Source organism: Manis javanica, chromosome 2, assembly GCF_040802235.1.
Source record: "Manis javanica isolate MJ-LG chromosome 2, MJ_LKY, whole genome shotgun sequence".
Lineage (NCBI taxonomy): Eukaryota > Metazoa > Chordata > Mammalia > Pholidota > Manidae > Manis > Manis javanica.
Genome location: NC_133157.1, coordinates 37,639,869 through 37,664,198, shown reverse-complemented (window position 1 = coordinate 37,664,198; position 24,330 = coordinate 37,639,869). Strand labels below are relative to the sequence as shown.

The following is a 24,330-nucleotide window of genomic DNA, read 5'->3' as shown; positions in this document are numbered from 1 at the left end:
TGCTAGACGTTGGATCTGCAGCCCCCTAAATCTATAGTGGATGCCTATGTACTATTAAGTTTGGGAGATTCAGTAACAACTGACCACATTTCTCCGGCTGGAAATATTGCAAGAAACAGCCCTGCTGCTCGCTACTTAACCAACAGAGGGTAAGTTGGAGACAGGAGAGGGAAGACCAAAGACAAAAGTGAAGTAAATGAGGTCAGTATTTCTCTTTTAACATGGTCTTTTTAGAATCAGACACTTCATTTTTTCACTGACCTGGGGCTCAAAAACCAATCGCTCTTGCTGTTTGCTGCTTGGGAGCCTCTTTGGGAGAATCCATGTAAACCCCAGTGGGGCAGGGGGACCCTCTTTTTCAGCAGGCTTACCCTTTAGACTTCGCTGGCATAACTGCCCCCTTGGCTGACTGATAAAGTACAAGTCTCTGTTCTTAATCTGTGGCAGAGCCTGATTACACTCGAAGCACTCAGCAGGCATATAACCTGAAATGCACTGCCATTTCCTAGCCGAGAGACATTCTTTACAGAGAACTGCTCTGAGGATTTGCCATTTATGCATGCATTCATCAGTCCTCAGTCATACACTGACCTAACAGGTCTTATTCCAGTGTTAACTACTGTTACCTAATACACTGATATTAATCAAAGTCAGTCCCAAATCTGGGGAAATAAAAATTCCTGATTCCCATCCCCACCTCCTAAGTTGGCTTCAAGGACAGGACCAAGAGCCAATTTAAGAACAAAATCCAACACTTCTTTTCTTTTCATTTCTCAGTGGGAGAGGAAGGCTACCTTGCCCCACACCTCGCTTGCCTGGCGCTGACCCGTTTTCTCCACACATTTTCCCTTCTGTTGTGCATCTTCCCCTAGTGCATCCTCTGTGGTGGCTGTATCTCTTCCCTTTGCATTGAGTTCCTGATGATCTGGGGGCAAATTTGAACCTACTTCTGGTTAGTTTACAGAGTGTATTTGTGTTTGCCCATCCTTGGCTCCATCTGACTAGCCTACCCTGATTCTCTGTGCTTCCTTTTTCTTACTTATTTTTAGTATTTTATCTTTTATGAAGCTTTCTAGACTACCATACTGAACAAAAAAAATAATTATTGTCATTAGAGTTCCTCCTGATTTTTCTGCCCAGGTTTAAGAAGTTGGCTCTGGGAGAATGTTGATTTCTGCCTTCACCACCCTACCCCTCACCTCTCTCTGCCCTCAGTGGAAGCTATGGGAACAGCTTCTCTGCCTTAGAGAACAATGCTCAGTAGACTTGGAGAAAATATCTAGGTTTATGGTTTTTCTCTTTTCTTTGTGTTAGCTATGTTTAATCCCTGCTCGGTCCATTAAACCAGCTCCTCTCCTGCTTGCATTACCAGCCTGACTCCGCGGGAATTCAACTCCTATGGCTCTCGCCGAGGTAATGACGCCATCATGGCAAGGGGGACATTTGCCAACATTCGCTTATTAAACAAATTTTTGAAGAAGCAGGCACCACAGACTATACATCTGCCTTCTGGAGAAACTGTGAGTATGTCGTCACTTGGTGGAGAAGCTAGCACTTTCTCAGGCTGTGGGTGGTTAGATATTTACAAGGTCGCTTTCTTGAGGTCTTACTATTTTCCTGCTTCCTCTCGTCCCACTTGCCAGGTGTCCATATATGTGTGCTCATCCCTGATGGAGATGTCCTTTAGACTGTAAAACCTCCTTCCTCTTCTAACTTAGATTCTGCTGCATGGTTTAACTAAATCTAGTTTCCTGGGAGTTGAACTTACTTAATAAGCCTCTGAGTGAAGTTTCATCAGTTCAGAGTATTTGAGGGGGAATTTCCGGGTTACGGTAGTGGATATTTATTGAGAAGTGCCATTGATTGAGTTTATTAGCATTTAACTTAATTCACTGTATAAGTAGAAAAAGAAGGACTGCAGAGGCCAGCTTGGGTCCTGATGGACCAGGCTGGCATATGACAGCGGGAGTTGTGTGTTCACAGATGGGAGGCACATGAGAGGTGGGGGAGAGCCTGCACCTTGAGTTGGACAAGCCTGGGGCCATCCCAGCTCTGCCTCATACCAGCAGAGGAGTCTTCAGCAAGTTCTTTCCCTCTCTGACCTGTGAAGTACATGGGACATCTACCTTGTAAGGCTCAAGGCTTAAACTTGAATGATATATAAAACAGCTGGCACACTATCTGGCACACGTAGTGGGTCCTCCATGTCACTTCCCTTCCCAGGGCATGCTGTAAAACAGCTTGAAGACCTCTTAAGCTACCTGAGAAATAACCCTCCTGACTTATTTTAAAATTAAAACCGCTAATATTTTGGGGGTACTTACTACATCCCAGGTACTATTCTAAGTTCTTTGCATATTTTCACTAATCATTATAAGTATTGAGGTAGGTACCATAATTATCCATGTTTTAAATTGGGAACCTGAAGCTTGGAGACCTCATATAACTCCCTAAGGTCACAAGCAGAGAAGCTGAGAGTAAAACCCAAGGACTCTAGCCCCACAATCAGTGCTGTGTAACACCATGTACACAGCCTCACTTGTAACTGATTATATTTTTATAAAGCAGACTCTTCATAGATAACCACTGATCACCAGGATCCAGCACAAAGTCTGTGCCCAGGAGATATTTGTTCAGTGAATAACAGTTTAATAGTAAACTGTTAAATAAAAAAAGATACAATTAAATGGTGGAATGCTCAAGAGGCCACGGGGAAAGACCTGGAGTTACAGACATTGGGGGGCCTCCAGTAGAGTGACTATTACAGTGAACCTCACTTCAAGCCCAGCTGGAATGTAGACCTGTTGGTCAGATGTTGAGTGCTTCATCTTAAACAGGGAGACAGAATCAGAGATGAACACTGGAGCCAAGCCTTAAACTTGACAGACCTACACAAAAAACCCATGGCAGGGTGGGGTAGGCAGAGGAAATAGAAATAAATAATACAAGAAAAACTAAGAAAAAAACATTTGTAAGTGCTCATGCACCTCAACAAACAAAAAGCAAATAATCCAATTAAAAAATGGGCAGAGGATCTGAGCAGACACCTCTCCAAAGAAGAAATTCAGATGGCCAATAGGCACATGAAAAGATGCTCCACATCGCTAATCATGAGAAATGCAAATTAAAACCACAATGAGATATCAACTCACACCAGTTAGGATGGCCACCATCCAAAAGACAAACAACAACAAATGTTGGCAAGGATGTGCAGAAAGGGGAACCCTCCTACACTGCTGGTGGGAATGTAAATTAGTTCTATCATTGTGGAAAGCAGTATGGAGGTTCCTCAAAAAACTAAAAATAGAAATACCATTTGACCCAGGAATTCCACCCCTAGGAATTTGCTGTAGAATTCAGGAGCCCAGTTTGAAAAAGACATATGCACCCCCATGTTTATCGCAGCACTATTTACAATAGCCAAGAAATGGAAGCAACCTAAGTGTCCATCAGTAGAAGAATGGATAAAGAAGATGTGGTACATATACACAGTGGAATATTATTCAGCCATAAGAAGAAAACAAATCCTACCATTTGCAACAACATGGATGGAGCCAGAGGGTATTATGCTCAGTAAAATAAGCCAGACAGAAAAAGACAAGTATCAAATGATTTCACTCATCTGTGGAGTATAAGAAAAAGAGAAAAACTGAAGGAACAAAACAGCAGCAGACTCACAGAACCCAAGAAATGGACTAACAGTTACCAAAGGGAAAGGGATTGGGGAGAGTGGGTGGGAAGGGAGGGATAAGGGGGGAAAAAAAGGGGGCATTACGATTAGCAGACATACTGTAGGGAGTGGGGGGCATGGGGAGGGCTGTACAACACAGAGAAGACAAGTAGTGACTCTACAGCATCTTACTATGTTGATGGACAGTGACTGAGACTGTAATGGGATATGTGGTGGGGACTTGACAATGGGGGAGTCTAGTAAACATAATGTTTCTCATGTAATTGTAGATTAATGATACCAAAATAAAAAAATATATATATATATAGTATATATAGTCTCTAAGTGATGAGATAATTTTCTGTTGCTATAAAGTAATCAGAGGACAAGAGGTCTTCAGTTTTTTTTTAAGCCCCTAAAAAATTTCACAGGAAAAGTTGATTAGTTGAGAAAATACAAACAGAAAGACAAAAGAAAAATTAGAAAATGTACGAAAAGTAAAGACTAAACTGAGGAGGCCCAACATCTGACTGAACAGAGATACTAAAAAGAGAAGAGGAAGTTATAACACAGAAAATTCCCTCATTGTACAATCTAAGACTCCAGACTGAAAAGTCTACTGAATGTCCAGCCAAATGATTAAAAAAGATCCACTGCAGGTCACATCATGTGAAGTTAAGAACAGCAGAACTAAGGAGAAGACTTAGAAGCTTCTGGAGAGGAAAAAAAAACAGTACAATGTGCCAGGGATCAGCAGTGGTCAAAGCAACACTGAAACGTAGACTGATTTGCACCCTAAAATACTGTATCCCCCATACTACCAGTCAAGTGAAATTAAACTAATGGTACATTCAGATATTCAGAAACTTGAAAAATATCCCCCAATCCCTGTCTCAGGAAGCTACTTGGTGAATGTGTTCCACTAAAACAAGGAAATAAGCCAAACAAGGGGAAGTTGTAGGATCCAGGAAAAGGAAATGCAAGGAATCTCCAGGGCACTGGTGAAGGAGGTTTCCTCTGTAAAAGGGGTATACCACCCCCAGAGACCAGTCAGTCTGGAACTGGAGCAGGACTGAGGGCTGTGGAAGTGATAGTTCCATAAAAAAGATGTTTAAATGATAGAATGCCCAATATACTTCATGTCTTTAGAGAAGATTTGCACTTTAGGGGATGAATTAATGGGTAGGGTCATAGAAAGAGGTTAGTACACACATAAAAAGAAAATGATTAATTCTTCTATAACCTTTTTTTAATGCCAGTGTAAAGAAATTATATTACACGACTCAGCTGTAAGTAACATTTACATAATCAAAGTAATGCAAAAACCAAATACTGATTTACCAAAACGTACAACATAACTATATGGAAGGTTGGGCAGATGGGAGGTTTGTCTGGGGAGGGAGGGAGGGGCTTAGGGAAGTAGTGGTTAAAAGAATGAAATCCTCATCAGAGTGGGAAACTGATAGATAACAAAAATGGAGAAATGGAGAGCTGGCAGTTCAACACCTAGAGAGGTGTTAACACAAGAAACAACCAAAGTTTATGCTGTCATCTTAAGAAGAGAGGGAGAGTGCCGGCAGCTGTGCTGGGTAAGCTGTTCTGTATGTAAGCTCTGTGTGGCTTAGATAGTAGAATAGTCAGGAGACTCGAAATCTACACCTGCCTAAGTAGTCCCTCTGATGTTGGGTTACAGAACCTGCTTTGCCATGGATCATCCGCTTTGCAGTAGTTTTGAAAGCACTTAAAAATAGTCCTACAGTCTTACTACCCATAGCTAGTTATAGGTAACCGAAAATACCAGGTAGTTGTTTCCAGTCTTTGAAAAGATCCAGACTATTTGTTTGGACAGAGAAGTCTTATTCCATTTATTTGTAGGTGTAGAGGCAACACACTTGCCTTTACTGCACCTGTAAAACCTTCCTTTTCCCTTCTTCAGTTTGATGTGTTTGATGCTGCAATTCATGTAACTATATTCATAAGTTCTCTCCCATCAAAGACATACAGAAAATCCTACCCAGGTTTAGGTAATGCCATGTGAAATTAACCACAGGCGCCCCACTGCACCAAAATAGTACTTGTGACAGCCTGGAGAGTTTGAGTAGAGATCCTTTCAGTTGAAACACTGTCTCTTTGAAGGAATTTTTCCTAACCTATCCAAGAAAAACAAGTGTTTCATTACTCTCACTAGCAGTTAAATCAGATATCTTTGTGAAGTCGCAGCTCAGCAGAATATTGAGTCCTGTGAGAAATAAATCAATGTGTAAAATGTCTCTCATGTATACTAAAATATTAATCCTTTCCCATCCTTTATTGATTTATGCTTCTATCTGTGTTTCTACTATCTCTACCTTGACTTCCATGTAGAAAGGTAGCTAATAAAAGTTTGCATTTTATATAATTTCAGAACATGCTGTCTTTGTATTTGGCTACCATTTACAACCATCCATCACAGAGTCTCTGATACTGAGCTGAAACCTCTGTTTGGGTGGGATTCTCCATCTTTATGCTTTAAAAACTGTTAAATCAAGGAAAGAGGGGGAAAAGTGTTATCTACTTTTCTGTCTTTGCCCTGATGCCCTAGAATTTGAATGTTTTTCTAAAACCAAGACAACAACTACAGATTTCACTTTAAAATTCAACTTGGTAGGGGTAAGTAGATGGAGTTGATTGTGAATTTGTAGACCAGTCAACTGATTGGTTGAGTGTTCCATTGGCTTTGCACTGACTTGGCCCACCACAGTCCCTTTTGACCCTGCACTTCTCATCAGGTTTCACTGGACTGTGTCCACACTCTGTGCTTTTACTACCTCTGTAAAACCTTCCTTTTCTCTTCTTCAGCTTGATGTATTTGATGCCGCTGAGCGGTACCAGCAGGCAGGCCTTCCCCTGATCATTCTGGCTGGCAAAGAGTATGGCTCAGGTAGCTCCCGAGACTGGGCAGCCAAGGGCCCTTTCCTCCTGGTGAGTACAATGCAGATCCCAGTAGGCAGCTGACATTCTGATCTGGAGGAGAATCTGGGAAGGGGTTCAGCAATCAAGTCTGTTACCTTCCTTTTCAAGGTGTCATGGAAGAACAGGTTCAGAAACTCATGTAACGTTTGCTCACCTGCTCCTTGGTGGATCTGGCTTTACTTCACTCAGTATAATTTAGATTCAAAGTGATTCCCTTAGATCAAACACTCGTATCCTGGGAACCACAGACCTTCGGGAGTGTCTAGAACAGTTGGGGGGTGGTCTATGAAGTCTCTGAAGTGATATCCAAAAGCGTGTGTTTTTTGTGGGGAAAAATCTGGTTTTCATGATCTCAGAGGTTCAGAACCCAAAATTTATTGAAGGCCACTGTCTCAGGTAAATGTAGGGAATAAGTCAGGGTTCCTGCTGCCGTATTGTCTGTTAGGGTCACAGAAGGGTGAAAGTAAGGCGCTTGGGCTTTGGATAAACTCAGAAAAGGACTTCTTACAATTGCTTTTCACTGCCTGTGCAAGAAAAATCTGCTGACAGATTCTCAATAGGAAAGAAAGCTCTCAGTATGTAGACCTCCCACCATTTCAGGCCTTGCCCTGCTTGAGGTGCCCCCATGGGAGGGCCGTGTAGGGATCAGATGACTTTTACCTCGAGCATTTGCTTGCCTGAAAGCAGGGAAGAATCCTGACGCTCAGCTTTAATCCTTGGGCTAGGGTAAAACGGCTTAGCTGATGTCAACTTAAATAATTTATGACATGAGGAAGTTAATACACTCGGGAAACACTACATAAGTTAATATCATCAAGTGTAGTAAAAAATGTGGCTGTCTAGCAGGCAGTGCTTCAGACATCCAGGTTTCTGAAAACATCTGAACATCACACCTAGATTTTTTTTAATCAATCATTTTGCTTTGTGTAGAAATAAAGATGTTCTCTGATTAGTTGCTAATATGTCAAAGGCGGCCTGCCCTTTCTAGAAAGTACTGGAAAGAATCAGAAATTACAGAAGAGGAAAGGATTTTAGAAGGGGGTTAGGAGCTGATAATAGAAATGAGACCCAGGTAGCAAGCAGTCAGGTGGGAAACTGTAAGGTCAGACAGATAAGAAAAGGACTAGCACCCGAGGGGTCCCTACTGAACCACACGGAGTTCTGGCAGCCCAGGCTAGGCACACACAGCCACTCAGCTGTCCTGGGCTGTTCTCAGCACAGAGAGGGACAGGCACCTGTGACTGCAGCACTGTAGCACTGCACAGCCTTTTACACAGAGCTAGGGCCATAACAATGTGTGTTTACAAAAGCTTTCCATTTTCCCCTAAGATAAATTAACATAATATGTACATACATCAGTCCATTGAAAATATCTATTGCTCTGAAGAAGCTGCCCCTCCTCTCCAAATTTTTTTTTTTAAATATGGGAACACCTGTGGGAGTTTTTTAAATACTTATTCCTGGATCTCATCCCCAGAGATTCTGGTTTAATTGGTAAGAAGAAAGGCCTGCACTTTGGGATTTTAAAAGCCTCTCCTGGAACTTCTAATATGCAGCAAAGTTTGAGAACCCATGGTTCTCATAACTTAGAAAAATCATTCTTCCCACCCTGTGCTCCCTGCAAGAGATTCTGATGCAGTAGATCTGGGGTAGTATCCAAGATCTGCATTTATAACAAGCTCCCACAGGGGATCTCAAAAGTATACTCTAGATATTAAGAGATCTTTTAGGAGTATCTTAATATTACAATTAACAAATATTTGAGAAAGGGATGGTTTAGTTAATTATTTTGGCTTACTGATCATCGCTGTATATTGCCAGTTATAGATTACCAATAAAATGTACTTTATAGGAAGGTTAATAATCAAGAATGTATTCAGTGCAATGTGATCCCTGAAACAGGTATAAAAGCATATCACATCACTTCTCTGTAGTAAATTGTGAAAGCTGTTTTTGATTAAATCTACTATGTCTGCCAATTCACCTACAATAATAGCAAAATTCAAGGACAATAAACTTTTTTTATGTTGTTTTGTGGTGAGAATGGAACTTCCACATACAATGGAAGTTTGCTAAAAGATTGTATCATGAAGTGGCTAAGGGCACAGTCAGACCACATGGGTTCAAATGCCAGATACTACCACTGACCACCTTGGTAAAGGGGGGACAGTAATAGCACCTACCTCCCAGGACTTGTGGAGGGTGGAATGGGAGAATTCGTGGAAGTGTTTACATAGTGCCCGTACAGTATAGGCAGTCAGCTAAGACTAGCAACTGGGTAATTTACAACTAGAGTTAATAACTTTGTGAATGATGAACTGGTACTTTGAAAGAATATAGGTATGAGAAGACTTATGACTTAAGCCTTTTCTAAAGTTTCTGTATAAAGAAAATTTGGAACTGTGTCCAAACTACTGTCTTGGCTCACCAGGGAATCAAAGCTGTCCTGGCTGAGAGTTACGAGCGCATTCACCGCAGCAACTTGGTCGGAATGGGGGTGATTCCCCTGGAATATCTCCCCGGGGAGGATGCAGACATGCTGGGACTCACAGGGCAGGAACGATACACCATCATCATTCCAGAAAACCTCACACCACGAATGCAAGTCCAGGTCAAGGTAAGCCAGAGGCTCACTATGCCAGGCCTAGCTAAAAAGGGCTGTGTGTTTGTAATCAATCTAGTTAGAAGGACATCAGTGCAATTTGGACAGAAAAAAAAAAATTACTAGTTAGAACTACATTAAACTTAGGAGTTTAGCACATTTTCTCCCTGCCTTCACGACATAGTAAGGATGATGCCAGTTGATATCATTTATTTCTGTTTTCATAGAGTTAATCATTACTTCCATTCTTACCTCCCAACTCCAACCACAGTCTCATATTCCTCCCAATCTCACTTAGGCCAGAGAATAGTGATGAAAGCTTAGGGATAGGACCTTTTCATATTACCTAAAAAACACCTTTTTATTATAAAAATATTAATAAATACACTCACCCCATCCCTGAGCCGTGCTCCAGAGCCCAGATCTTCATTCACCCAAAGGTAAAAATAACAGTTCCCTAGGTAAGACAAGGATGAAGTGCCCAGCACCAAGGTCCCAGGGTGAGCAGCTCGATCAGCTGCAGCAGGACAACCTTTATGAAACCTCTGCTGACCCAAGACATTCATCTCTGCAGGGAGCTCCCAGAGAGGGTTTAGAAAAGATCCGAAACATCAGTAGTAGCTGCTGCCCTAATAGGCTATTTCTAGTTCTCAGGTGTCTCCCACCTCCATCATTTATACTCTGAAGCACTTTATTGTGCAGGTTAATCTGCTGCGGATCTTGTTAAATCGGCTTCTGATTCCGTGGCTCCAGGCTGGGGCCAGAGATTGAGCACGTTCCCAGGAGCAGCTGGCACTGCTGGTGTGCAGACCATGCTTTGAGGGGCAGACCCGAGGTCAAGCTGGGCAGGAGCTCCTCCTGAGAGAGCTGCCTCAGATCCTCCCCCAGTGATTTGTGTTCTGCTTCTCTGTCATTGCAGCTGGATACTGGAAAGACCTTCCAGGCTGTCACGAGGTTTGACACTGATGTGGAGCTTGCGTATTTCCACAACGGGGGCATCCTCAACTACATGATCCGCAAGATGGCCAAGTAGGCCCTCATTTTTTAGGAGACCTGCACTTTGAGCTGCACTGGGGAGGAAGCACAGGGCCACCAGCGAGCTGGGCCTCTGGTGCAGATGTATCCCCCCATTGCCTCCGTGCAGGGGCGCTGCCTTGCAGATGGAGTGTGTGAGCACTGGAGTTGAGGTGCCATGCCTCCAGACAGAAAATCAGCAGTTTCTACATTCTCTATTTTTGTTAGTCTTTCTTTTTCTAGAATTTGGAAGCCAAAATGGTGGAATGTCAGTAGTGCCACTAAGTGAGAACTGAGCTTATCTTTAAAGTTACTGATCACAGAATGTTGATTTTTCACTCTTGGCCTCTAAATGTTCAGCCAAACACAAGTAAGTTTTCTTAAAAGGTGTCTCCCGTCCACTTTTTGTTTATCTGTTATCGTCAGCTCAGTGAAACCTTTCCCTTGAGGGTCAAAGCCTTTCATATTATACCAGTGTTAATGGACATAGGTAGATAAGAACTTTTCACATTTCAAATCGTAGTGGTGATTGTGATTCTCCCCACCTCCTTCCTTTTCCTTCAGAATGAATGATCCATACGATTGGTGGACAGGTCAAACACTGAAATTTTTTGATTATGTAACTTTTGATGGATCAACACTAAAGAAATGTTACGTGTTCCTTCACTATCTTCAGAAATTTTCCCCAGAAAAAATTTTCATTTGTCAAAAGAGAACTTTGGAGGTGGTTCTGGAGAAAGACAGAACACTTCTAATTTTAGTAAGCTTAAATCTATTTTCAAGGAAAACTTCTTGACTTGGGAATTGAATTCTGCTGTGTGTGAGGCTATAGTTTTGAGATATTTAAAGCAGAGCAAATCTCAGACTGTACCATCCTGAAGCCTGGATGACCTTCAAGTTCTCCTGTTTCTATAACCATATCTGTATTACTCTGGTGATACGGAAGAGCTGAGGAACTCATGTTTCCCGCCCTGTTTGGGAACAGACATAAAGGTAGCAGTAGCAATAATCTAAGTATGGTGAGCAGATCACAGTTTTTTGATTTTCATGTCCTATTATTTATCTGCTCATTTTCATCACTGAAGTCATTTCAGGGCACATGTCTTAATCTGCTCTGGTTGTTATAACAAAATATCATAGACTGGTGGCTCAGACATCAAAACTTTATCCTGTCATAGTTCTGGAGGCTAGAATTCCAAAATCAAGGTTTTAGCCAATTCATTTTCTGGTGAGAGCTCTCTTCCTGGTTTGTAAATAGATGGCTACATTCTTGCTGTGACACATGGCGTTTCCTAGTGCATGAGCACAGAAAGAACTAGCTCTCTGGTGTCTCTTCATATAGGGGCATTAATCTTATCATATCAGGGCCCCAATCTTATGACCTCATTTAAGGTTAATTACTTTCTTAGAGGTCCCATCTCCAAAGAGGCAACAGAGGTGTTAGGGTTGGTTTCAACATATAAATTTGGGGGGTGGGGACACAAATAAACATTCAGTCCATTACAGGGCACCTTATAGCTTACAATCTCCTTGTATTGAATTCTAAATCTCAAGTTTAGCAGTCAGGGGATGTGGCCCGGTTATCAGAACACCTAGAACTGAGTCCTGTCTCTGATTCTTCCCAGAAAAAGAAACAAGACTGGTTATTGAGCAACCCTGCCTCTGAGGTTCTGGGTTGTAGCTTGCGTTCACAAATAAAAACTACAAACAGAACCCTGTTGTACAAAAAATAAAAAATAAAAAAACCTGACACCCTCAAATCCAGATCAGTTCTAACTTATGTAATAACACTTAATAACACTTAAGCTGAGAAAATAGACTGTCAGCCCCATTACTGACCATCTGGGGAGCTGTCTAGTCCCTGCTTTCAGTGGCTTGGGGAGACAGATTCTTCTGGCTGTGACTTCTGGAATGAGGTTCCTTCACACATGGACTGCCTTCCTCTCCCAACAAATAAACCCTCTATCCTGTTCATTAATGAAGTGTCTTGGCCAGTGTCACATCCTTGTCCACAACAAGGCTGAACAAATACACCCTTTTACCTGGTTTCTTAGGAAGGCACGTCCTCGTATTGTCCAAATTGAAAGTATGTTACTCCTGCTGGTCCCATTCCTCCTTCCTCTCTATAGGATTCACATCTTTGTTCTTAGAGTTTCCTAAGTCCATTACTGCCTGGTCCTGTCTAGGGAAACAGACATTAATTGGTGTGTACAGTGTTAACCGACGAACTTATTTAATGCAGCAAATAAGCACGTGTGTCTTTGGTTATGGGGCAGCCCTCATGTAGGTGGGCAGAGTAAGCTAGGGGAAAGATAAATGAGTCATGACTCTTAGTTATGGTGTTAAAAGCATAACCCAAACTGGCTTAAGCAAAAAATAGTAAAATAGGCTCAAAAAACTAGAACAACAGTGGGGGGCCATGGCCACATCTAGACACTCAAATTCAAGTTCCCTCCCTGTCATTTCCCCTCTAATCTTGCCTCCCATTTACGATGGCCTCATTTCTTCTGGACCACTTCATGTGCTAGGGGCTCTGACCACCTGCAGCTCTGGGCCAAGTTAACTTGTCACCTTAGAGATCTGTCTCCCAGTTTTCCCTAGGCAAAAGAATACTGGGGGTTTCCTAGTCACCTAAATGAAGAGACTTATTTTTGGCAGTTTCTCTTTCAGGGTTGTGTTAGGACAGTCCCCTGCAGCGTTATGTAGGAGCAACAGAGTTACTTCTGAAGAAAGTAAGGTTCTACTGGCTGCCTTCTTAGGAAGTCATTAAATGTCATGACAACCATTTAATACCCAAGTCATTTTTGTCCACCGGGACAAGCCTAATTATGAACAAAGATTATGTAATTATAGCTGGTCATTTTTTAACAGTTTTAACAATTTGTAATTCAAGAACTGAGGCCTACACACATTAAATACAGATTTGTTGAGTGAAATTCATAGTTTTGCTACATAGTATAATAAAACAGTTACTGGTATGATCCTGAAATTAATTCTACCATTTGATTCTGGTTCTATAGTCAGCATCAGGGCTGTATACCTGCCACTGTGCTTCTGAAGGATGTTAACTACACCCATGTAATAAAAGGGTTCCAGGGCCAGTGTATTTAGAAAACACTGGGTTAAATGGGTCTTAACTGCTGCAGAACCAACAGTGACGCATAATGACGGTGTGTCCTGTAAACCAGTTGTTGGAGGGGAAGGGTGGCAGCATATGGTACAGAAACCTATCTGACCTCGGAATGTTTTCTTCAGAGCATCTCAGCAATTGAGTTCTATAGAACATGCTTGAGGGAACACTGACCAGATGATTAACTTGTTTTTTAAATTCCAGTCATTATATCATTTTTAAGGACAGTTTACTGCCCTTGTTACACAATCTGGCATTTGAATGAAGGTGACTTCATTTCAGGTGAAAACCACATCAGAACTGTCAGGGTCCTGTCATCACACAGTGGTTTTTTGTTTGTTTGTTGTTTTTTATTTATTTATTTATTTATTGTATCATTAATCTACAATTACATGAGGAACATTATGTTTACTAGACTGCCCCCTTCACCAAGTCCCCCCCACACACAGTGGGTTTTATCTAAACCACCTGAGTGACTTCAGAAAATACACATGGCCAAACGTTCTGGCAGTTCTAATGGGGGCTGGGTATGTGCCCAGAGAATGACTCCCCAGTTGGTTCTGAAATGCAGCCTTTGATCTAGAAATCCAGTGATCAGAATTTGGGCATCAGCAAAAGTTTGCAATTATTAAAACTCTACCTACAGATTTCTTTCAATAAATAGTAACCAAGTGCTTACTTCTTCCAGGCTCTGTGCCTGGCAATGGTTTGCCATTATGCAAAAGTCAAACAAGAAAATCCAGTTTTTGTTTTCTCACCTCTAGTCACCCGACTTCTTTGGCTGAAGAGAGGGACTATTCACCTTCATCCAAAATGAACCCTTTAGACAGTTGAACCTTAAAAATAAACCCAGCAAAAATGGGTTTATTTGGAAAGAACAGGAAACTACAATTCACACTTGAGTACGGAAGAGAGGAGTACTCTTCTGTAGAGGAAAGGCTGGAGCTGGGAGGGCTGTTACAAAAAGTCCATTGGTGTAAACTGGGAGTTCGAAGCTAGTGGCTTCTCATTGGCTGAATTGTGACAGCCTTTCATTGGCTAGGCTGTTGCCAGGAGAAGGAAAACCTCTTTCCTCTTACCTGGGTAGTGAAGTGAGAGCTAATGCAGTATCACCTTGCAAGATAGGTCTTCTGGTTGGGTTTGCAATTGATGAGAGGTGGTCGGGCATGAGCGCTCCCCCTGCTGGCCTCCCAACTCCTTTTTAGTGAGGTTTCCCTTTATAAATTTCACACTTCTCAAATAAAAGGTTACACTTGTGAGACTGTGATTTACAATAAGAAAAATATTTGGTCTTCCACTTCTGTCACAGAGCTTCTAAAACTTGGTATTTCCTAATTGATGAGAGGAACAAAGTTATCTCGGTATGTTATTGAGGTGACCTTTGAACCATACACCTAAGGGTGGGGGCCGGTTGCCAAGAGAACCAGTCATTGATTACAGGATTGGGACTTTCAATTCCACCCCCGACCTCTGGCAAGGGGAGAGGAGCTAGAGGCTGCATCAATCATTGATGGCCAACAATTTAATCAATCATGTCTGTAATGAAGCCTCCATAAAAACCCAAAGGACAGGGTTTAGAGAACTTCAGGTTGGTGAACATGTGGAGATACAGAGAGCATGGAAACTCTGTGCCCTATCTCCATACCTTAACCTATGCATCTTTCACATCTGGTTGTTCCTGAGTTATACATACCCTTTTATAATAAACTGGTGATCTAGTAAGTAAAATATCCCTTTGAGTTCTGTGAGCTTCTCTAGCAAATAACAAAGAGAATGTCATTGGAACTTCCAATCTATAACCAGTCTGTGAGAAGCACAAATGACAACCTAGATTTGCCACTGGCATCTGAAGTGGGAGGGGGAAGGGCAATCTCCTAGGAGACTTAACCTGTGGGATCTGACGCTATCTCCAGGTAGTCAGAAATGAGCTGAATTGCAGGACACCCAACTGGTGTCAGAAAATTGCTTGGTGGTATGGAAAAGCACTCCATTTTGGGTTACCAGGACCTTAATATTCTAATAAAATATAAATGGAAAATGAATAAAAGTCAAGCAATTTGCCTTAAATAATCCATTTTACTGTCTCACTAAGAATATTACTAAGAGTAAAATTATCAAGCAACTACTATCTATATATCATGTACTTTTTTTCCACATATTTATTTCAGTTCAAAACTCTCCACTAACCCTTAAGCTACATTTTATCCTTGTGTTACAGATGAAAGCCAAAGAGAGGTTATGTAACTGGCAAGTTCTCTGACTCTCAGCCAGCACAGCTGCTCAAATAGAGGGCCCAACCGATATCCAGGGCTGATTTGTGTAGTCTGGGTGGTCTCCTGGACACCAAACAGCCTTAAGATGTAAACAGATGCTACTTGAAAAGGGTTGTGTCATCACATGTTGAACATATTATTAATATTTTATGATGTTTGGAGGTTTGCTTAAGCCATTGATGGTCCTGGTGAATCACAAAAAACTAATCCGAATCTGTTGTAGGAAGGTGTTTACATTACTATAGCGCCTACACTGACCTGAACAAAGTAACTTGGCCTGCACGGAAACAGCAAAATGCAGGCAATTACCTCCATGTCTGGAAAACCCCAAACTAAGCTCTGAAAGTGTCAGCAAATCTACTTAAATGACACAGGAAAGCCATTTGGATACATATTCTAACTTTTTAAATAGAAAGAGCAGCTAAATTTCCTCATCAGTATCATTTAAGGGAAATTAACTGCGAACAAGAGTCCAAGTGTTGACCATCAACTATTGCTAGAAAATGGCTTTCCTATTCAAAAGGGAAAATTGCACAGGTTAAGAAAAATTAATAGACAAAGACATGCAATAAACTAAAAGAACTTACATGAACTCAAGAAGCACTGGATCATTTACATGCCCCCATTACTAAAAGTTGTCCACTACAGAATTTTAAGATTACATGCCACACATTGCTACACAAAGAACATGAGTATATGTAATGATTATACCTATATATCATATATTCATATATATTGATCCCTTGGAATTATCAACGTTTAAGGGACCAGCAAAGAGGAACCAATAGCAAGACTGGGATAGTGCTAAAAGAGATCAAATCCAAAGGGGAGTTCCAAGAAAGGAACACTAGACAGGGCCAAAAGCAGCAAAGAGGTCAAACAGAGAAAAGGACTAAGAAACACCCAATGGATTTGGCAACCAGAGTCACTAGTGACCTTGATTAAGAACAATTCCAGTAGATTGTCAAGGGCAAAAGACAGTTTACAGTAGGTTAAGGAAAGAAAGGGAAGTATGGAAAACCTTTCAACACTTCATTCACTCACTCACTCATTCATTCCATTGTGTACTGAGAGGCGACTGGCTGTGCAGTGGCACTTGGTTCTGAAGGGAAGGACAGAAACAGAGGTTAAGGCTTTTTAATTTTTCCGAAGTACTTGGAGCTCTATTGAAATCATTCAGTACTGTGATTCACTCATTTGTGCTTTATAGTACAAACTGTTGAAAACAATAAACAGATGGTGAAGTTAAGTAAAAATATTCAGTATGGTATTAGCCTTAGGTAAAGTATCTTCACAATGCTTCAAGCTCATCCATTCCCTATAGCGGAAATTAAGGTCTTGAGGTCATTTGGACATTTCTGCAGGGCCAAATGGCATCTTCTCAAAATGAAAGTCTCTCCACTTTGCATACAGTTTCTGAGCACCAGTTGCAACATCTTCCACCACAAAACTTTCAATTTTTATAACTGGAATTTCAAATGCCTTGTACTTCATATAGATTCCCCAGTCTTGGTTGCAGTTCTGTCTGGCACAGAAGATCTTTGCTGTCTTCTCAAAATTCCCAAAGCTCTTTGGTTTGGGGTGTAATTTAGTTATACAGCATGTCCTAAAAGCATCTCCAACCACAGTGTAATGGCATTCCTACAGAGAAAGGGATCGAATAATACACAAAACAGAACAGCAGAACCAGTACATAATTGTGATCAAAAAAGAAAACTCCACAATAATATGAGATGAAGAGCAGGTGGGATCCCACTTATTTTAAAGATGGGGTAAAAAGAAAATATGAGTTCACCTGCCTGACTCTCAGCTACGTGGGCGGGGGTAAGGATGGGGGTACAAGTGAAGTAATAGGGGACATCTCATGAAGAGGAAGACTAAGACGTTTCCAGGAAACCTACCTTCCAAAAGTGGATACTTTATTAATTTAGAAACAAATGGGTATTTGTCAAAGATCTGCAAAGCCTGAGTCTACCAGGGCCCTGATGGGTACAATCAAAAGGACACAGAAAAACAACTAAAGGTCAAGTGGATCTGAAGAGGCTTAAGGACTAAGTGTCCACAGGCCCACCTACAGTCAGCATTAGAGAAACCTGACAAAGGCCACACTGCACAGAAAGAGTGCAGATCCAACATACAAGCCCCCAGGAAAACGTGCAGTCTAAAAGGGCCACTCGACAAAATCAACCAAACTGGAGCTGAAAGGACTTTTGACAGCTAAAAAAGCAGACTTACAAAGCTACAGGACCCTGCCACTATCACCCCTGATATGCATCTTGCTCAAACAGTGGGACTGATTCCAGACTTCAGCTTTCCAAAGACCAAACAGAACCCCAATAATCATCATCTGAACAAGTCCAGGCACCCTACTCTCCCCTCTATCTGCACTGTTAGAGTTAAATACAATTTTGTCTTTGGAGATTTTCTAAAAGTTTTAAGGAAAAAAAAATATATGTATAGAAAGCTAACCTGCAGATGTTATGTTTTTAAAGTAAGTTCATATTTTGTTTTCATTATAAAAGTAATTCATACCAAAAACAAAATTTAGAAACCATATAGTAGTAGAAAGAGAAAAAAAAAACAGAATCCCACTATAAAATACTGATATATTTTAGTATATCTCCTCTAGTCATTTTTCTGTGCAAGTCAAGATTTTTTATTTTTTGTGGTTGGTAGTAGATGGTAATATTGCTATTATTTCACACTGCTATAATCATAGCATATTTATCATTTTGTTTAATTAACTTTACTTTGGAATAACTTTAGTTTTACAGAAAAGTTGCAGAGATAGTCCAGAGTTACTATATTCCCTTCACCCAGCTTCTCTGAATGCTAAATACCATAGTGCATTTGTCAAAACTAAGAAGTTAATAGTGGTGCATAACTATTAACTAAACTACTGATTTTACCACTTTTTCTAATAATATTGTTTATCTGTTCTCAGATCTAATCCAGGATATCATATTGTATTTAGCATAACATTTAATGGCTACATAATATTTAATTAAGTAGCTGTGCAGCAATTTTTAAAACTATTTCACTGTTATTGAACATCAAGGGTTTCTTTTTAACTTCCTGGCCTTTTTAAAACACATGGACCATGGTCATGATAACAACAGAAATAATAGTATTCTTACTATAAACTATTTCACAATAAATAGTAAATTTTAATTAGTGCTAAAAAATGACCCTGTGCTCTTTGTTAAAAAGGCTGCTTACCTCCACCACTCTTATATCAGCTGTATAACATGCAAAAGCTTTGCACTTTTTGCAGAGCAGTTTTTTATTTTTCTTATCAGGTACAGGTTTTACCTTTTCTTGACTATCCCTGATGAATTTTTCATGACTTTGTATCTTGCAAACCTACATACAAAAAAAAACCCAACCTCATAAATTTGTAATTTAAGAATAAGAGGTATATACATAGCCCCATACATACACACACATATATATATATACAATCATTCATATGTAACATCCATGAACATACAGTACTTTGCCTTATTTATAAAAATCTCACAGATAATTTTATTGGTTCTCCTAACTCTTTTGTTAGGCCTCCAATTAGTTTTTTAATTTCTTCATCAAAGATTCCATATAAGCACTAAAGATGTCCATAAAATACTCTTTTGAATCATACTTTCTACATTAGTAGTTGATAAAGCTTTAAAAATCCTTTACAAATTGACTGTTTCAGGCATAATTACACCCAATTCCAGGGCATAAACCTATTGGATGGAACAGCAGGCAGAAGAGCCCCCCCCCCCACCTAAAGTCTTTTTTCTCTCTCCCCTTGTAACCACAGAAAATATTGTTGAATTATAGTAAAATTAAATGTATGTATAGTAAGACTGCATTCTATTTCAAAATTTAGGCCTTGGCCAACTACAACTAAGAACCCTGAGCATTATATATAAAATAAACATACAAGGATTCTTCAGGGTGAAGAGCAGAAGGCAGACCAGCTAGGACCCTCAGTACACTAGAAACAACATGGTGGTGGTGAGTCCCTGGGTTTTCTTTTCACCTCATATATCCCAGACTTGAAGCTGAAGAAGCTGGCAACCACAAATGCCCATGGACACATATTTTTTTCAAGTATTAACAAAAGCCTACTCTCTCTAGCCAATGGGTCAAGAAAGGGGCAGCTTAGCAGAACAGAAAACTGCTTAGACAATAACTTCTATTCCTACCAGTCACTACAGAAATAAAAAACAAACCTGTGGCTCAACTGCCACCTATACCAGCAAAGGCTGAGTGATGACTCTATGGCAGGGCTGTAATGGAGCACCCAGCACTCCCACCTGCTCGTCAGAGAAGAAAGACCAAGTAGAAAGCCGGGGCTTTCAGCCCTGCCACATGGTGGCTCCACACACTTGTGGTGTCAGTGGAAATCTGGTGGTGCACCAGAGCTCCCACCCTGACCAGCAGTAATGAGGAACCTCCCCTTTTTGCTATCAGTAGAAGCTGAGTGGTGAACCTAGACTTCTATCTCCACCTGGCAGTAATGAGATAATGTCCCCACCTCCTCTGCCAGAACAGAGTCAGAAAAAACACAGAAGGTTAAATCTGATCCTGAGTTTCATAACATAGTATGACAATGTCCAGGTTTTAGTAAATAAATGATTCTTCATAACAAAAAACAGAAATATCTCAAATTGAATGAAAAAAAGACAATCAATTGATGCCAACTCTAAGATGACAGAGATGAAAATTTTCAAAGTAGCTATAATAAAAATGCTTCAATGAGTAATCACAAACACTTTTGAAACATGAACAAATATAAAGGCTTAACAAAGAAATGGAAGATATCAAGAAGAACCAAATGGGAATTTTAGAACTGAAAAATACAATAAACAAAATTAAAAGCTCAGTGGATGGGCTCAAACAGCAGAATGGAGGGGACAAAGGAAAAATCAGTGACCTGGAAAATAAAAATATATAAATTACCCAAATAAACAAACCAAAAAAATAGAAATAGACTTTAAAAAAATGAACAGAGCCTCAGGGACCTTTAGGTCTATTAAAAAAGATCTAATATTTATGTCACTGGGGTCTTAGAAAAAGAAAGAGAGCAGAGCTTAAAAAGTACTGGAAGAAATAATGGCTGAGCATTCCCAAATTTAACATAATGTAACATAAACTTACAGATTCAAGAAACTGAACAAATCACTAAACAGGAAAACCTAAAATAATCCACACCAAGACACATTACAATTAAGCTTCTGAAAACAAAGACATAGGAAAAAAATCTGAAAGCAGCCAGAAAAAAAGGACACCTTACCTATACAGGGAAAACTATCTGAATGACAGCAGATTTCTCAGCAGAGACTATGGAGGCCAAAAGGAAGTGACACAATATTTTTCAAATACTGAAAGATAACTGTCAACTCAGACTCTTATACCCAGCAATATCCTTCAAAAATAAAGGAGAAATCAAGACATTCTCAGATGAAGGAAAACTAAGAGAATTTACTCAACAACAGACCCTAAAAGAATAGCCAAAAAAGAAGTTCTCTAAGTTAATGATAAAACAAGGAAACTTGAAACATCATGCAGGAAGAAAGAACATGTGATTTCCACAATGTCAACTGTAGAAGGATCTGCTCTGTCCCACCAGTTTGTGATGCTGCCTCTTTTTTATCAGTGTTTCAGGTAGAAACAGCCTAGGTGCAAATCCTCTTCCTACCACTTAGCAGCATGTGATTTGGGGCAAGTGCCTCAATTCCCTCAAATACAAGGTAGGAACAATAACAGCACCTAATTCATGGGCTGTTGGGAGGTAGCATGAGTTTATAACTGCTCAGGATCACCTGGCACAGGTTAAATACTCATTGGTATTAGCTTTTCTCTGTTAGGCTGGTCTTAACCACCATAAAAATGTTAATGACAGTAGTTTGTACTTCAGTATTGGGTAGGGCAATTCCCATTCATTTATTATTTTTTCAGAGCTATCATAGCTATTTTCATCTATTTATTCTTATATATAAACTCTGGGGCCATTTTATCAAGTTAAATGCCATTTATACTTTGATTATGGGTTATGATAAACCTGTAAGTGAATTTGGGATTAATGCACATCTTTAAAATATTCAGCCATTCTATTCAAGAACATTACCATGTTCTTTTCTTTTGTCCTAATTTATCTTATATCTGTCAGTAAAATTTTTGTACTTCTCAGTAAAATACTTTGTATTTACTTATGCTTCAAACATTTCTGGTTAAGCCAGTAGATATTGAACAGATGGGCTCTGCCAGTTCCACTCCTAACTAGCTATGTGATCTACAAGGCACTGATGCCTTCATGCCTCAATTTCCCTCCTACAAAATGACAAAACAAGAGACTCTACTGCATGGATTACTGTGAGGCCTGTTGATATAAATAAAGCATTTACAGGGCTTAGTGGAGACCCCATGTTCTGCATGTATGACTTGCAGTCACTTCTGTCATTGTTAATGGAAATCTCCCTCCCCGTATGTCATTTATAACACTGTTATGTGCACTGATCCCCTTATTTCATTTGGATAAATTTCCAGAAGTGAAAGTCCTAGGTTACATGATATACATTTCCCTATGAGCAATTCTAATTCCGTTTTCTCAGACATGATTCTAATCACTACCCAAGGCAGATTGGGGGCAAGGAGAATGTGATAGGAAACAGGGTAAAAATATGAACTTGCCTTTTAGGCATCAATTAAAAAAAAATTCATTCACATCTAATGATAATAAAATTTAATTAACTACTAATAATCCAAAATATTCTAAATTTCCTATAGCCAACAGATATAAAACCTAGTAAGTTAAAACAAACTATTATTGATATACTTAAAGCTAAATAAAACTCAGTAAGAGGATAAAGAGGCTCAACCAAAGTCACAGACTAAATCTACCACATACAGCATCCCCCTCCACCTGTAGTTGAAGAGGCAGCCTAACTCCATGTACTGAGGTGGAAAAATCAAAACTATGAAACCCTGATTGTGTGTAGTTATAAGCATATCATGTTGGAAACTGAACTTCTTTACATCCACATCTTGTTCTTCACTCCAGGAGAAAGGTAAAAGGCTTTCCTTTTTTGGAAAAAATAGGGTTCCTCGCTTTTGTCTACTGAATTGTAAGGTTTATCTTTGTGAAGTTAGAATATGTCTCACACCTCTGTCCAACAACAACTCTCATTTCTTCAGCACTTATTTTACACCAGGCACTGTGCTAAACAATGTATACATCTCATTTTTATCTCCGAAACTGCCCTGTGAGTTAAATGCTGTTATTTTCCCAACTTTATGAATGAGGAGACTGGTGATTTAAAAGGCAGAGTAATTTCCTGAGGTCACACATCTTGTAAATGGCAGAACTGGGACTAGAACCACTGATTCTAATGCAGCTCTTCTCCAGCCCTACAGTGCTGAACATTTTCAGAGACTGTGAGATGAAAATCCGCAAAGGGTTTTAAAGAAAGTGTGGGTGTACACGCAGGCATGTGCGTGTGTGTGCATCTTGACTTTCCCCAATCTGGTTCATGTTTCTGTGTTATTAAGGAAATTACAGTAAAATGAAGGTCACTATCAAGAAGCTGAGTTGAACAGGTATGCTACTCCAAAGTATATGTCATTATCCATACCTACAAACAGGCGTCCAACACCACCTACACAGTACACTGGGAGCTTTTCTCTGAGGACTCCGATGTTTAGAGAGAAAGGAACATCTGAGGAAAGATTAAGAAGGTCTATGTCTTGTAGTGTTAAGGTGTAGTCCTCAAGATGAACTGTCAACTTAAGAGTAATTTTGCTCAGTTTGCCTTTTAAATCCAAAAACATAATTTCAGGTATTAGCACTAATAAAATATGGTTTAATCTCACTGAGACTTAAAGCAAAATGAATCTGATGTCCACTGCAGGATAAAATTTTAAGCACTAACTTAAGTTTTAATGCAACACTTGGAGAAACACGATAAAAGGTACCAGCCATGCTCACATTCCCTGTTTATTACTTATGGTCATATCTGAAAGACTAACACAGATTAAAAGACTTACCTTTTCTTTAAATACTGCTTCATCCCATGACTGAAGGCGTAAAATAGAGTCATTCATCATTTTTTCTTTGCATATGTTTATTTTTTCTTTTTCAATTACATCAGCATTACTAGTCACAAGAAAGCACTTGCTACCTCTTGCTCTTCCTCTGCCTATCAGAAAATAAATATATTATTTGATGTCTTTGACTTAAAACTCTGAAAAATCTGAGAATACCCAATCCTGACCAAGTAAGCCACCTTTAAGGTCAATTAAACCAGAGTCCACCATGTCACTGGTCACACACTCAACTATGGCTCAGTAAAGGAGAAAATCCAGAATAAAAGACACACTCACAAATCAGACCAATTGGCAGAGGGACAAGGGTAGGGATATTCCTAAAATACAACTTTGGTTCACTGAATCCTGCTTTCTGGCAAACTGAGCTGTTAAGAGTATGGACTCAAATGAAGGTGTGCACCTGCACATTAAAAAAGTGCCCATCTAGCCTGGCTTCCTCAGGGTCTCCATGGTGCAGTGTGATTGGGCAGCCACATTACAAAAACACTGCTTTAAAGACAGTCCAACATGAACCCTCAGGAACATGCTGAGGGCTCTAAGATCAATAATAAACAGACCCTCTCTCAAGAGCCTTCAGGAAATGGGATTGATATGT

At 40.1% G+C, this 24,330-nt stretch overlaps 2 protein-coding genes and 1 long non-coding RNA gene across 14 annotated transcripts in view; 1 reads left to right on the top strand and 2 right to left on the bottom strand.

The window, feature by feature from the left end:
* ACO1 (aconitase 1) overlaps positions 1 to 12,216 on the top strand; it is a 53,516-nt gene extending 41,300 nt beyond the window's left edge. For all 8 annotated transcript variants that reach the window (XM_073228401.1, XM_073228398.1, XM_073228403.1 and 5 more), the window contains 5 exons: positions 7 to 149; positions 1,373 to 1,520; positions 6,509 to 6,631; positions 9,054 to 9,239; positions 10,144 to 12,216. In XM_073228401.1, coding sequence (XP_073084502.1) covers positions 7 to 149; positions 1,373 to 1,520; positions 6,509 to 6,631; positions 9,054 to 9,239; positions 10,144 to 10,257 — 714 coding nt within the window. In that variant the 3' untranslated portion in view covers positions 10,258 to 12,216. The remainder of the gene's footprint in view (positions 1 to 6; positions 150 to 1,372; positions 1,521 to 6,508; positions 6,632 to 9,053; positions 9,240 to 10,143) is intronic.
* LOC108400843 (uncharacterized) overlaps positions 1 to 12,448 on the bottom strand; it is a 40,212-nt gene extending 27,764 nt beyond the window's left edge. The window contains exon 1 of the long non-coding RNA XR_012127673.1: positions 12,281 to 12,448. This is a non-coding gene — a long non-coding RNA (uncharacterized lncRNA). The remainder of the gene's footprint in view (positions 1 to 12,280) is intronic.
* A 4,315-nt stretch (positions 12,449 to 16,763) lies between these two features.
* The window catches only part of RIGI (RNA sensor RIG-I), a 66,541-nt gene continuing 58,974 nt past the window's right edge, over positions 16,764 to 24,330 (bottom strand). For 4 of the 5 annotated variants that reach the window (XM_037009779.2, XM_037009776.2, XM_073228397.1 and 1 more), the window contains 3 exons: positions 23,676 to 23,827; positions 18,861 to 19,004; positions 16,764 to 17,282 (listed from right to left, as the gene is read on the bottom strand). In XM_037009779.2, coding sequence (XP_036865674.2) covers positions 16,986 to 17,282; positions 18,861 to 19,004; positions 23,676 to 23,827 — 593 coding nt within the window. In that variant the 3' untranslated portion in view covers positions 16,764 to 16,985. The remainder of the gene's footprint in view (positions 17,283 to 18,860; positions 19,005 to 23,675; positions 23,828 to 24,330) is intronic. The other variant, XM_037009778.2, reaches the window with a different exon arrangement.